The sequence below is a fragment of the Anomalospiza imberbis genome, chromosome 20 (assembly GCF_031753505.1).
Source record: "Anomalospiza imberbis isolate Cuckoo-Finch-1a 21T00152 chromosome 20, ASM3175350v1, whole genome shotgun sequence".
NCBI lineage: Eukaryota > Metazoa > Chordata > Aves > Passeriformes > Viduidae > Anomalospiza > Anomalospiza imberbis.
The window spans coordinates 3573303-3587288 of NC_089700.1; the positions used below are offsets into that span (position 1 = coordinate 3573303).

At 44.6% G+C, this 13986-nt stretch overlaps 1 protein-coding gene across 2 annotated transcripts; it reads left to right on the plus strand.

The window, feature by feature from the left end:
* Window positions 1–1652: 1652 nt before the first annotated feature.
* RFC2 (replication factor C subunit 2) lies at window positions 1653–10361 on the plus strand. 2 transcript variants are annotated; one of them, XM_068210190.1, is made up of 11 exons: window positions 1653–1841; window positions 3606–3675; window positions 4460–4501; window positions 4896–5002; window positions 6112–6213; window positions 7101–7201; window positions 7930–8087; window positions 8454–8519; window positions 8989–9069; window positions 9404–9517; window positions 10154–10361. In XM_068210190.1, the coding sequence occupies exons 1-11, from the start codon at window positions 1723–1725 to the stop codon at window positions 10262–10264; spliced, it is 1071 nt and encodes a 356-aa protein (XP_068066291.1). In that variant the 5' UTR covers window positions 1653–1722; the 3' UTR covers window positions 10265–10361. The 2 variants fall into 2 exon arrangements, with proteins under 2 accessions (XP_068066291.1, XP_068066292.1); XM_068210191.1 differs by lacking the exon at window positions 1653–1841 and adding an exon at window positions 1970–1989.
* The last annotated feature ends 3625 nt before the right edge of the window (window positions 10362–13986 follow it).

The window sequence follows — 13986 nt, forward strand, 5'->3', positions numbered from 1 at the left end:
GAGCAGAACTACTGTTTAATTTGGCAAGAAATCAAAGCACATCTGTGGTGCTGCACTGACAGGCTGTAATGACCAACAGTACTTCACTGTCTCATGTTGGGTTCTGATGAGCACTGCAGAAAACGAAATCTACAGACAAGAGTAACAGAGTGAGTTTGAGAATTACAGGAACAAGCAGTTTGAACACCAAAAAAATGCCAACTCTCCCCCTCATATGCCATATAATTGTGGTGCTATTTAATTATCTTCTTTACCTCCAGTGGAGGTGGTCAATCCACTGGTGATGTTAACTCAGCCAGGCACATGAAGGTGCAGAACACTTCCAGTTTTACCCTTGCATAAGTTATCCCACAGCCACTAGGAACTACTACAGCTATTAATAAAAACAATGTGCAAAACAAGATTAAAGCACTTACCATAAAAACTCAGGTACGCAACTGCGCTTTGCAAAACAGAAACTTCACCCTCCAGAGTTTTAGAGTCTTAGGAGAAACTCATTAAACTCCATCACTGTCAGGCCCTAGGCAGAACCACTTTTACAGACTGAAGGCAAATGCTCATATGTCAGCCTCAAAATACCAGTAACAGGCACTGACAGTAACACAGGAATACAAATGTTGTGATGAGGAAGAGGAAGTTACTCCCTCAGAGGAGCATCACTGCTCACACTGAGCTGCAAATACGGTCAGTTCTGAGTTCCGGCCTCACACCAATCTTAAATTAGAAACACTTCCCAAGGAATCAGGGCCCAGACTGAAGGACAGATGCTCTGTCCTCTGAGCTAACACAAATGTCATTAATTATGTGGAGCATAAACAGAGCTGAAAGATGTACCAAGCCCCCAGTAACTACTGAGGCTGAAAATCAGTACTGATTTCCAAATTCTAATGCTACAGAATCAACAACCCACTTCTCTGTCAGGGGCTGGTAGCATGTAGGGGTACCAATGAGCCTGGTACCATAACACCTCATCAAAATTATAAATTAAGGGGAAAAAAAAAAAAGTCTTTACATAGGTGGATGAGCCACCTTTACTTAACCTAGAAAAGAACATTCAGAATTATAGAATCTCAGAATGGTTTGGGTTGGAAAGGATCATAAAGCTCATTTCATTCCACCCTCTGCCATGGGGACCCTTTCCAGTAGACAAGATTGCTCCAAGCCCATCCAACCTGCCTTTGAACACTTCCAGGAACAGGACAGCCAGAGCTTCCCTAGGCAACCTGTATACGTTTTATGTGTTCAACAGAGCCAGAATCATCCCCCAGCTATAACATAACTGCTTGCAGTATTTTGCAATGCATTTTTTATTGTTTTCATTTGGGGGGGAGGGGAATAGAGGTAGATAGAAAAAGCAAAGTTTTAGACCCCTGAAATGCAAACATGTTATGGTTGTTACTATCTTAACACGCAGCAGGGTAGGGAGCCCAGCGAGTCCACAGGGACGAGCACAAGCGCACCCAGCCGAGCTACGAGCGGCCTCCCCTCCCCTCACCAGCAGTGCTGCCCGGCCCGGCCCGGCCCGGCCCGGCCCGACCTTCCCGAGCCGGGCTGTCTGCTCTCCGCCTCACTGAGCAGCCACAGAAGCCGGGGCCCGGCTGGAGAGCGTACATCCCGGCTGCCTCCGCCGGCCCGCCCCGGAGGCGGGCCGGCGACGCGGCCCTCCCTCCCCTCACGGCGGCGGCAACGGGGAGACGGGCCCGGAGCGCCAGCTGCGCCACCATGGAGGTGGATATGGCGGAGGACGAGAAGGCCGGGCCGTCGGCAGGCGAGAAGCGGGGACCCACCGAGCCCGCGGCGGCCGCGCCCGGCGGCGGCAGCGGCCACTACGAACTGCCCTGGTGAGCACCGACAGCGGGCGAGGGAGCGCGGCCGCCCGGAGCCGCCATGACCGCCCGCCGGAGGGGCGGGGCGAAGGGCGGGCGGGGCGCGCGGTGATTGGTGCAGCGCGGGGAGGGAGGCGGGACTGTGTGCGGCAGAGCCAATGGCGTGAGGGCGGGGCGCTGGTGGCGGGAAGGGCGGGTGTGGCGGCTGAGGGGCCCCGGCCCCGGCCCCGGCCCCGGCCCCGGCCCCGGCCCCGGCCCCGGCCCCGGCCCCGGCCCCGGCCCCGGCCCCGGCCCCGGCCCCGGCCCCGGCCCCGGCCCCGTGTGTTCAGCGCTGTCCCCCGGTGCCCGCCGGCGTGCAGGAGCTCAGTCTGGCTCGGAACCGGGGACTCTGCCTGCGCCCTGTGACCTGCCCCGTCTGTTGCCAGGGCTAGGAAGGCAGGAATCACTGTATGGTTTGGGTTGGAAGGGACCTTAAAGGCCATCGCGTTCCAGCCTCCTGCCATGGGCAGGGTCACCTTCCACTAAACCAGGTTGCTCCAAACCCCGTCCAACCTGGCCTGGAACAGTTCCAGAAATCAATAGTGAAGAAAATCCCGTTGTTTTCCTTTGTAATGCACAGAAAGCCAGCCCTGCACTGTGCTGACCATGGGACAACACACAGGATAGCTTCTCCCCTCAGGCTTGTAATAAACGCCAATCACTTGGTTTTTAAAATTTATAAAGGTTTAATAAAAATAAAATGGAAAAGAATCAATACAAGTATAGTAATAAAGATTAAACAATTAGAGTTAGGACAACTAAAGAGACAATAACAGCAAAAAGTTACAGCCCGGGCTGGGTACCTCTCTCTGGACAAAAGTGAGCCAGGAGAAGGACCCCGATAAAAAGAATTCCCTCCTTAAGAGGGGTAACCTGTTGCATACACAAATCACTTCATGAATATGCATATATTTATTTAAAACAAGAAGTTCGTCCGGTACTTGTTGAGGAATTCCTGTTAATCCCAGGCGCCTTGAAGTCTAAGTCGAGTTTGGAGAAGTTCGGTTTTTTTGTTGATAAGGAAAGCCATAAATTCCTCTCCTCTGGAAGATTTAGGGGTTTCTGTAATGTTATCTCTGTGTGAAGAATTTCTTGATTATCTTCTCCTTCTCTTGAGCAAAAAGAATACCACACACACATATTTTCTATTTTAACTACTAAAGCTTAATTTCAATTACAAAACTACATTTACTATATTATTAAAATGTTACTACAGCATAACTTTCCAACCTAGCATAATACATATAGTAAATATCTGCGTAGAGCCATATAATACGCATTTTTCACAGGCTGAGGCACCGAATTCCTGTTCGAGTTGAGCATTTTTTCCCTCCTTTCGCCTTTTTATACCGACAGAAGTAAAACCTGTCAGGGTGGTATCCCTGGCACAGGTTGCCAGAGAAGCCGTGGCTGCCCCGTCCTTGGAAGTGCTCAAGGCCAGGCTGGACCTGGAGCAGCCTGGCCCAGTGGAAGGTGTCCCTGCCCATGGCAGGAGGCTGCAATGAGATGGGCTTTGAGATCCTTTCCAAGCCAAACCATTCTGGGGCTCTCTGAGTCAGTGATTAGTGCCGTGGAACGCTGTGTGTGGCACTGACAGACACCCTGCAGCACTTGCACTGAAATCATGTCCAGCCATCCTTGCCCTGTGCTCTCTTAGCATAATCCTCCTTGTCCATCACTCTAAGGCTCAATTAAAGCGTTATTAGATGTGGTGAAGTGTGTGGAGTTTTACTTTTACAGGGTGGAAAAATACAGACCCATGAAACTGTCCGAAATAGTTGGAAATGAAGATACTGTGAGCAGGTTGGAGGTGTGTAGCTGTCCCTGTATCTTTTTACAGGTTATCTCAAAAAAACATATTTTTGCATAGATCCACTATTGTATTTTTACATCCATACTTGATTATGTGGAAGAAAGTTTCCTGATTTACTTCAAAAATTCCAGGTTTTACATTATATTTGAGTGGTGTGTAAGGAAATATGCCTTCTTCAATTGGGATGTTTAAATTGAGCATTTGATACAGTTTAGAGAATTTGTAGCTGTTAGAGTAATACTGTTTCAATTAATAAATATAATTCGTATAACAACAGAAAGAAATATAATCGGTTTTTTGGAAAAGAAATGTTTGCCATACCAATTCTTCCCTGAAAGTCTCCAAGATGATGTTGGATGGGGCTTGGAGCAACCTGGTCTAGTGGAAGGTGTCCCTGTCCAAGGCAGGGGGTTGGAATGAGATGGGCTTTAAGGTTCCTTCCAATTCTAACTATTCCAGGATTCTACAATTCCATGACAAATTAATCTGTGAACACAGTATTTGTTAACAGAAAGATTATACTAGCAAGTATGTAATTAAAACAGATGCAAAGGAAAGGCAAGAGTACTAAGACCTGTGGCATTAAGTGCTTTTAAATATTTCCATATTATTCTAGAGGCTGATTTCTAACAGTTCAATTAAAAAAAAAATGAAAGCAGGGAAGTTCAAAAAATTAAAATAGGAGGGGGAAAAAAGAAGCTTGTTTCTGATGCTAAAATAGAACAGAATGGAAACTATTTGTTATTGTCCTACATAATTTCTTTTTATCAATCTTTCTTAGGTCTTTGCAAAAGAGGGGAATGTACCAAATATTATAATTGCTGTGAGTATTGCTGTGTTGTGCTGTATTTCAGTGTTGGTCCTGGATTTGAAATCTAGCCAGGATGGCCTCCCAGTACAGATGGGCTGTGTGCCTGAGTGTACTGGTGAGGGAGATGTTGGTTGTGTGGTTTTGGAGCAATGTTCTTGGCAGAACACACAAGGAAACAAGTTTAAATCTACCTCAGGTGCCTGCTGAAACACATGCTGTGCTTCTCTCTGCCCCATATCTCCTCTGTTAGGGGCAAGATCCTGAGCTCAGGCACAGCTTCCAGGCTGATGTGTTCTCTGCAGTTCCTCTGTTGCAGCCTTTTTCATGACTGAGGAGATTTGTAGAGAGCACAACTTAGAAAATTTCATTAAACTTACCAGCAGTTGTTGCACTGTCACATTTTTAGGGTCCTCCAGGAACAGGTAAAACCACCAGTATCCTGTGTTTGGCTCGTGCTCTGCTTGGTCCTGCATTAAAGGATGCTGTTCTGGAGCTGAATGCCTCAAATGACAGGTGAGAATGAATAAACCTCACCAAATTTTTAATGAAGAAGCGAGTTTCCATTAAACCAAGGCCAGTTTGATAGGCTTAATGCTATAGTAAGGCCTTTAAGACTTTTTTTAGTGCATTATTTCCAACTAAAAGGCAATCTTTGGTGTTCACCCATCAACACAGACAGTATTTCTTGATGTTTTATAAACTTTATAGATACTTTGATATGTGAAAATACAAAGAGATAGAGTGCAGAATCCATAATGGTACTTCTTTCTCAAATTTATGTGAAAGAGTTAAGCTTCCCACTGCATTCATGAGGATTCAAGAATGAAAAGTGAATAGGTTGTTTATAGTCAAACTCTTCAGTGCTTAGAGTGAGAGAAATTAGGGTTATAAGGGCAGCTGAGGATTAAAACGTAGGATCAGGGTGTTGGGTGTGTAGAGGACACTGACTATACTCCAAGGATCAGGCACTAAGGGCTGATTATATTTCCCAAGTTCTGTTCAGACCCATCCTGAAGTATTCTGACATTTCCTGGCGGGTTTACGCTTTACCTACCCTGATAGCATCACTTACAGAAGAACTACAGAATCACAACATTCTTTAATAAACAGAACAAAAAAGGAAAATCCTTTCTTAATAAAAGTTGGTCTTTGAACAGACTCTCTCTAGGAAAGTGTCTGTGTTGTGTTGATATGATTCAGTCTATCCAGCTGTTTTTCTTAAACTCTTCTGAGCTACAGCTGGGGCTGTGGATGGAGCTGTGGGAAGAACCGGCAAAGCAATCTTAGATGCTTCTGCCTTTATTTATTACCCTTGTGCCAAACATAAGTAATTTTGTGGTGGTACTGCAAGTAAGGTTACTGGCTTTGTGTATATTTATATTGCTACTGTTAAATTATTTTCTTCAAGACCCCCAAAACCAAGGATTGTTGGTGTTTGAATCCAAATCAGTTGGACAGTCTGTCTTGAAGCATGGTTCCACAGCAGTTGTGCTGAAACAGCTGAAGGGGCAGGAACAAACAGTGGTAGAACCAGCAGCACTTCAGCTGCTGTGGCTGCTGAAAAAAAATCTATTCTGTATTTTCACCCAACTTACCATGAATCAACTGAATTATTTTTCCAGAGGCATTGATGTTGTAAGAAACAAAATCAAAATGTTTGCCCAGCAAAAGGTCACACTTCCAAAAGGTCGGCATAAAATAATCATCCTTGATGAAGCAGACAGGTATGTTGTTTTTTCTTGACCTCAGCTCCTATGTGAAATGTGCTGCATCTCTCCTGTCTGTAGAGCTCCAGTCTTGGACAGTATTGAGTGTTTCTATCAAGGTGTTCAAAATAATTTGTTAGGAAATGAATATGGATTGAACAGTGATGTTATGGGAGCACTCACAGCAAGAAGAGATCATTGCTTCAAAAGAGATGCTGAATATTGACATGGAATGCTCTGGTTAGGAAACAGAGCAGTTTACTAGAAAGATGCCCCATCCCTGAAACTGTTCAAGGCCAGGTTGGACAGGACTTGGAGCAGCCTGATCTCATGGAAGGTGTCCCTGTCCATGGCAGGGGGTTGGAACTGGATGAGATTTAAGAATCTCAAGATTGGAGCAGCCTGATCTCATGGAAGGTGTCCCTGTCCATGGCAGGGGGTTGGAACTGGATGAGATTTAAGAATCTCAAGATTGGAGCAGCCTGATCTCATGGAAGGTGTCCCTGTCCATGGCAGGGGGTTGGAACTGGATGAGATTTAAGGTCCCTTCCAACCCAAACCATTTTGTGATTCTGTGATTCCTTCTCTTTGGAAAGAGTTTGGCTCATGTAGAGAATTTCACTGAATGAAAAAGGGACATTCTCCTCCTCCATATTCTTAGCAGTGTTCTTCAGAGCATTAATGATTTCATTTTGCACATTATGGAGGTCTCAGTGACTGCCTGCGTTGCAGGGTGGTTTGTTCACGTGACTAGAAAAAGCTGTTTAGTTTATTTATCAAACCAGAATACTACAAAGCACAGCTTAATATCAGTAAACTCTGAAGCTTGTATGAAAATAGTTCTTAGGCTACACCTGTGAGTGAGGGAAGGGCAAAACCTGCCCTAACTCCTTGTCTCCCCTCAGCATGACAGATGGAGCACAGCAAGCATTGAGAAGAACAATGGAAATATATTCCAAAACAACACGCTTCGCACTGGCCTGCAATGCCTCTGACAAAATCATAGGTAAGTGCTGCTGCTTCCTGGCTGTTCATGTCATATGTTCTCCATACTGCTGGCTAACTTCCAAGGCAGCTTCCAGAAATAGCTTGATCCAGCTTGTTGCAAGAAAGCAAGGTACTTCTGAAAAATCAAGCCACCTGTACTTCAGCAGATAAAAGAGTTTGTGTGTGTAGTCAGGGAACCCTCTGAGCAGCTGTTTTTGATGGATAGTGGCATATGTGACTGCAGAAGCAGATTTATCATGCTTTGGGCTTAATCTGCATCCAACTCTGCCACAGTTTAGGATGTTTGATGTATTGTTTACTGGGTATTGAAACCTTTTTGTCATTTCTGAATCATAATCTTAAGTTTGCCTATAGGTGAACACATTGCACCTTAGACTTCTCTTGAAAAAATAACGTGATAAACATCTATATTCAGGAATCCAGGAGAACAGAGGAAGCTGAGCTTTATATATTATATAATATATAATTTTATATTACATATATAATATAATATAATATTTATATATTTCCACATATCTGGGCAAACTCCATTAACATGTTTGGGCTCAAGGGAAGGACTATAACAATTGTATGTGCTAAGGAGAGGCTGTGTTCTGCTTGGAGCTTACATGTCCTTTTTCTTCAAAAGACATAAGAATTGTTGGAAACTGAAATGAAGATGTATGTGTGGTTGTGGGATTTTTTGAGAAGAAGAGAGAGAAGCTAATTACACATCTCTGTCCTCAGAACCTATTCAGTCTCGGTGCGCAGTTCTGCGTTACACCAAGCTGACAGATGCACAAATACTTGCCAGGCTACTGAAAATTGTTGAGAAAGAGGATGTAGCATATACAGATGATGGACTAGAAGCTATTATCTTCACAGCCCAAGGTGATATGAGACAGGTAAAAGGAGAAAGACAATTAATAAAAGGCTTCTGTTTAAAGCAAAAAAACCTTTTGAATTGCAGCTCTCAAGGATTTCTCTCTGGAGAGGTAAAGCAAAGGAGGATGTGAGTTGTGGCCCAAGAGTAACTAAACTGTTTGGTTTTGTGAGGGTTTTAAATGCTCCTTAAAAATGAGTTGGTGGGAAGTGGATACCAAATTTCTGTGAGGAAATAAAGTCAGCATAAATTTGTGAAATTATTTTCTGTTGTTCAATAGAAAACTGCTTCTTTGGCATCATTTCCTGAAGTGCATTTCATCCTGAGGAGGGAAGTGAGAAGTGGAGCACTCCAGAAAATAAATAAAGTCTTATTTTTTCTTTCACAGGCATTAAACAACTTACAGTCCACATACTCTGGATTTGGCTTTATAAACAGTGAAAATGTCTTTAAGGTCAGTAATGGCTGAAAACAGTTTTGCCAGAAGTTTAGTCCTGTGGCTGTGTTTAGTCCATTGGACACATAAGCCTTTTTGCTAGTTTGCAGACAGCCCTGTGTATGTAGCAGTTACAGCATTAGACTTTAAATAGCCCATGTGCAGTTTGAAAAGACATCCCTAATGGCATGTCTGAGACCTTTGCAGCTCTCTCAAAGCACACAAATCCAATAACTGCTGGGAAATTTCACTGATAACTGGGGAATCTATTGCTTTCTCATTGCATGATGTTGAGTCTGCCATATAGAAGAAGAACTACAGAATCACAATACAGAAGAATCTGAAAAGTCAGATTATTTAAAATTTAGTCTATGTTATGGAATATCTCTGATTCAGTACTTCAGCTTCATAGAAACTTGGTGAAAATACCAGAAGTTTAATGCAAAGTCTTCTGATAATTAAAGTGTAATATTTCTCTTGGATACAGGTATGTGATGAGCCTCATCCTCTGCTGGTGAAGGAAATGATACAACACTGCATAAATGCAAATATTGATGAAGCATACAAGGTTGGTTTTCTTGTCCTCAGTATAGTCAGGCATTGTTTCTATACAAAATTTTTTGTTTCCTTTGAGGAATTCACAATGTGTGTTGTTTTTTAAGATAAGGGCAATACCATGTAGATGAGTTGATAAACTAAATCCCTTTTGGGCAAGAGTTTGTTCAGATAAATAAGCTGACAAGCAAAAAAGGAAGTTGTAGTGAAATTAATTGCTAGATGCTTGAGGTTAAATCAGTTGGGAAATAGTACATGCAATTTCAGAAATTATATACACCTGTTCCAAAAGTGAATATCCTTGACACACTTGGCAGATAAATGGGGGATTATTCTTGCCTGCACAGATTCTTGCCCACCTGTGGCGCCTTGGATACTCTCCAGAAGATGTCATTGGCAATATCTTCCGTGTGTGTAAGACCTTTCAAATGCCAGAATATCTCAAACTGGAATTTATCAAGGTTAGTACTGACTCAGCTCCTGATGGGGCCTTTTGGGCCTTTTTAAGAAGAGGATGTGATCAGGGGCAGCCTCAGGGGTTCAGTTTAAAATATGTTGCATATTAGCACAAAGAAAGTGCTTCTTAACTCATTACTTTGTTTCCCACTGCATCATCAGTTTGTCAGTGAGAAGTCACCTGAAGTTTAGCATCTCAACACCCACAGAAGTGGCAGAAATCACTTTAGTGGTTACCTAAAATTGATAGCAGATGTAATGCTGAATTTATTAATTATTTCAACACCTCAAATAACTCCTTGAAAATGTTTTTCAAGTGCATGCTTGATTCTAGTACAATAGATAATAAAAGATTAAATTAAATTAACAGAGAGTTGACAAACAGCTGGTGATAAGGAATCACTCTTCATATTTGAAACCTGTCCTCATATGCAGCCACCTTGCTTCTTATAAATGAAGCAGGGAAATACAGGCTTTGATTTTAAAAAGAAAAGGCATTTTAGTTGGTTTATAGGAGTAGATACATTCTCTGAAGTACAAGTGACTCAAAGCTGGTCTTTTAGCAGTTCTGTTTAGTCATTAGTAACATATACACGGACTGGGGGAGTAATCAGAAGGCTTGACAATGTCTCTGTCACCAGGAAATTGGGTACACCCACATGAAGATAGCAGAAGGTGTGAACTCCCTTTTACAAATGGCTGGGCTGCTGGCCCGGCTGTGCCAGAAGACTGCAGCCCCTGCAGCCAGTTAGGCACCTCCTGGAGCCTTCTGGGAGGAAACCAGGTTTTGTTGTGCAAATGTTTCATACTTTTTTATTTAGACCAATAAAGTTCTAAAATTTACTTTAACCCACAAAATTGTATGTGTTTTATAAGCAAGATAGAAGAGAGGACTGTGACAGTCCAGAGCAATTGAGGTCTATCCAGTGCACTCAGCAAAACTGCTTATGTCCATGGTATTGAGACCTAAGCAGGAGAAACAAAAATGGAAACCTGTTTTTAGGGATTACACTTCAAGCCTGGTCATGAGTGATCTTACCAAGACCAAGAAGGAATTTTTTTGCACAAAATACAGCACTTACTGAAGTTATAATTGAGACACATTGAGCAAGTACTGCTTTGTCCTGTGGACAGGGAAGGTATTTTCACCAAACATACAGGAGGAATACTACACATTTCTTAATGGTGCCACTATATTTTGGATATTCCTTTTGTATCTTTAAAAAGCTTTACTAAATTCTGAGATGCTCTGCATTTGAGTTCCTTTTCTTGTCCCTGCTTGTCCAGGTTAGGTAATGTCATAGTTTCAGCCTGCCAAAAAGCTACACATTCATGTTTGTCTCCAGTTTTGGAAACACCTTGCCAGTGTAGATGGGCAGTTAAGTGTGAAGTGCAGAGAAAATAAATATAAATTGAATTTGACCACCTAATATGAGATGTGAGACTTGTGTCTCCAAGACTTGTGTCTCTAATATAATTAACAGAATCACTGGGTTGGAAGAGATCTTTAAGATCATCCAAGTCTAACCCAGCCCCAACAGCTCAACTAAACCCTGGCACCCAGTGCCACATCAAGGCTTTGTTAAACACACCCAGGGATGGTGACTCCACCACCTGCCTGGGCAACCATTCCAGAACCTTATCACCCTCTCCGTAAAAAACTTTTTCCTAATACCCAACCTAAATTTCCCCTGGTGCAGCTTGAGACTGTGTCTTCTTCTGTCAGTGCTGCCTGGAGAAAGAGACCAACCCCACCTGAGCACAGCCACCTTTCAGGAGCTGTGGAGAGTGATAAGGTCACCCCTGAGCCTCCTTTTCTCCAGGCTGAGCACCCCCAGCTCCCTCAGCCGTTCCTCACAGGGTTTGTGTTCCCAGCCCCTCTCCAGCCTCGTTGCCTCTTCTGGACGCGCTCGAGCGTCTCAACGTCCTTCCCAAACTGAGGGGCCAGCCCTCGAGGTGGGACCTCAGCAGTGCCAAGTGCAGGGGCAGAATGATCTCCCTGCTCCTGCTGGCCACACCATTCCTGATCCAGGCCAGGATGCCATTGGCCTTCTTGGCCACCAGGGCACACTGCTGGCTCATGTTCAGTCAGCTGTTGAGCAGTGCCCCCAGGTCCCTTTCTGCCTGGGCACTGTCCAGCCACACCGTCCCCAGCCTAGAGCACTGCAGGGGATTATTGTGAACAAAATGCAGGACTTGGCACTTGGATTTATTCAACTTCATCTTGTTGGACTCTGCCCATCCATCCAACTGTTCCAGGTCTCTCTGCAGAGCTCTCCTACACATGCTCCCAGTTTGGTGTCATCTGCAAATTTACTGATGAAAGGCTCAATCCCCTCATCCATGTGGTCAATAAAAATATTGAACAGGACTGGCCCCAGCACAGAGCCCTGAGGGACACCACTGGTGACTGTCCCCAGCTGGATGCAGCACCGCTCACCACCACTCTCTGGGCCCGGCCATCCAGCCAGTTCTGAACCCAGCAGGGAGTGCTCCTGTCCCAGCCGTGGGCTGCAGCTTTTCCAGGGAATGCTGTGGGACACAGTGTCAAAGGCCTTGCAATTAAGCATGGTCTGGTTACAGCAGTTGCACAAAAGAGTGCAGAGGCACAAGTTGCTGGTGCTTGCACTTCACTCTGCCCGTTTTGTTGATGATTTCCACCCCAAGTGTTCAGTTCCCCACTGCAGCAGTCTTGGTGCCAAATGGATGTTTCCTGGCAGCACCAGTTGGCTTCAGCCTGGGGATTGATCCTGCACTGAGGCAGGGGCTGGGCCCCTCCTGTTCTCTGACAAGCCAAAGGGGCCACAAGTTTCAGCAGCGAGAGCTGGTGACATTGTGACTTTCCCCTCAAGTCTTCCTGCAGCTCTTTTGGCAGAGCCTGCAGACAAACATTTGTGATTCAATGTGCAGGAGAGCAAGGGAATTGGCAGCTGAAGTGCAGGGAATGCAGCAAACAGCACTTGGAATAATGGATGTAATGCTCAAAGTACATTCTTCACTAGATACATATTGAACTTAAGCTTTGGTTCCCACCCAGTGAGTTACTATCAACCCAAACTCTATTAAATACACAACTAATAGTTTAGTACTGGGGCTTGAGCTGCTGAGTTCTCTACAGACACAGCATCATGGCTTTTGTCCCCAAAAACTTAAATAAGGTTAATTTTCCTTTCACTGCACATCACAGCCAGCCTACTCTGTCTTTGCTTTCTCATTAAATGTGTTCATTGGAATGGGGAAGGCAGAGGTGTTACCATGGATGTTTCATAAACCAGAAAACACCATATTTGGAGGACTCAAGGCCAGTCCTTACCTTGTGGGATGTGCCTGCCCACAGTGGTGGTGCCAGTGGACAGGTGAGGAACATGAAGGGTCATGGTTCCTGTTCCTGCCTGGTTTCAGAAGGTTTCTTCTCAACTGTATTCAGTAGCTGCATTTCACAGCTCCAGTTTGGAGCAGACTCTCCTCTGGGCTAATCCTTTCCAGCTCAGCAGGGACATAATCACACTCACTTTTCCTAAGTAGAGGACTAGTATTGATCCCAGAGGCCACCAACACCTCCTGTTCTCCACAAGCGTTTGTTCCTCCTCTGAGTGTGGAGCTGCTGCTTTCCAGCACTTGGCACAGACTTCCCAGCTCCATTTTCAGAGCTGCACCAGCCAGAACTACTTTTCTAAAGCACCTTAAATTGAAAACAGGAAGTGAATTTCTCACTTAACTGCCCACCTAATGTGGGGAGAGGTGGACCCAGGGGAGATGTAAGTCTCCTTGCATTAGGTTCAAACAACAGTGTCTAGCAGTTCTGGCTGAGCACCAGAAACCCTTGCACACCTAAAGCCAGTCCCAAAAGGACAGCATGTGAGTGAACACACACATCTGTACTCACTCATTGCAGACAAAAACAGTGAGGTTGTTCAGAGCAAGGCTAATAACAAACATTATTGATGAGAGTTCCTGAAACAGTGCCTGGATACCTTGCAGTGTAATGAGATGACTGGCTGAGAAGTGCTCCAGAAGCTTTACAAAGGATTTACACCTCACTACAGCTGACTGCTCTGGAGAGCTGCAATGGGGGATGTGCTCAAACCCCATTAAGTGAAGAGAAGATTCTCCACATCCAGTTCTGCCCTGCCTGCTTTGGCTCCACAACTTTCAAACTCAGGCTTTGGCAATGGAGGAACCTTGTACCAAGAAAATCTAACTGGTGCAATCTGCCTCCCTGCTTAGCGAGGAGAACAACAGATCCTGTATTTTCATGTTCTGACCATGCACTGACCTAATGCCTAGAACTTTCTGGAAGGTCTCCAGCTGGATCTGTTGCTGTGTGCCAAGGATCTGTCACTGCTGCTAATCTCCTATTCATGAATGACTCCCTTGGCTGGGAGATGAATCACCAGTGGGTAACACCACCAGACATCACTCACAACGAGCTCACCCTTGCAGTGAACAATCCACAGACTGCAGCACTTCATGG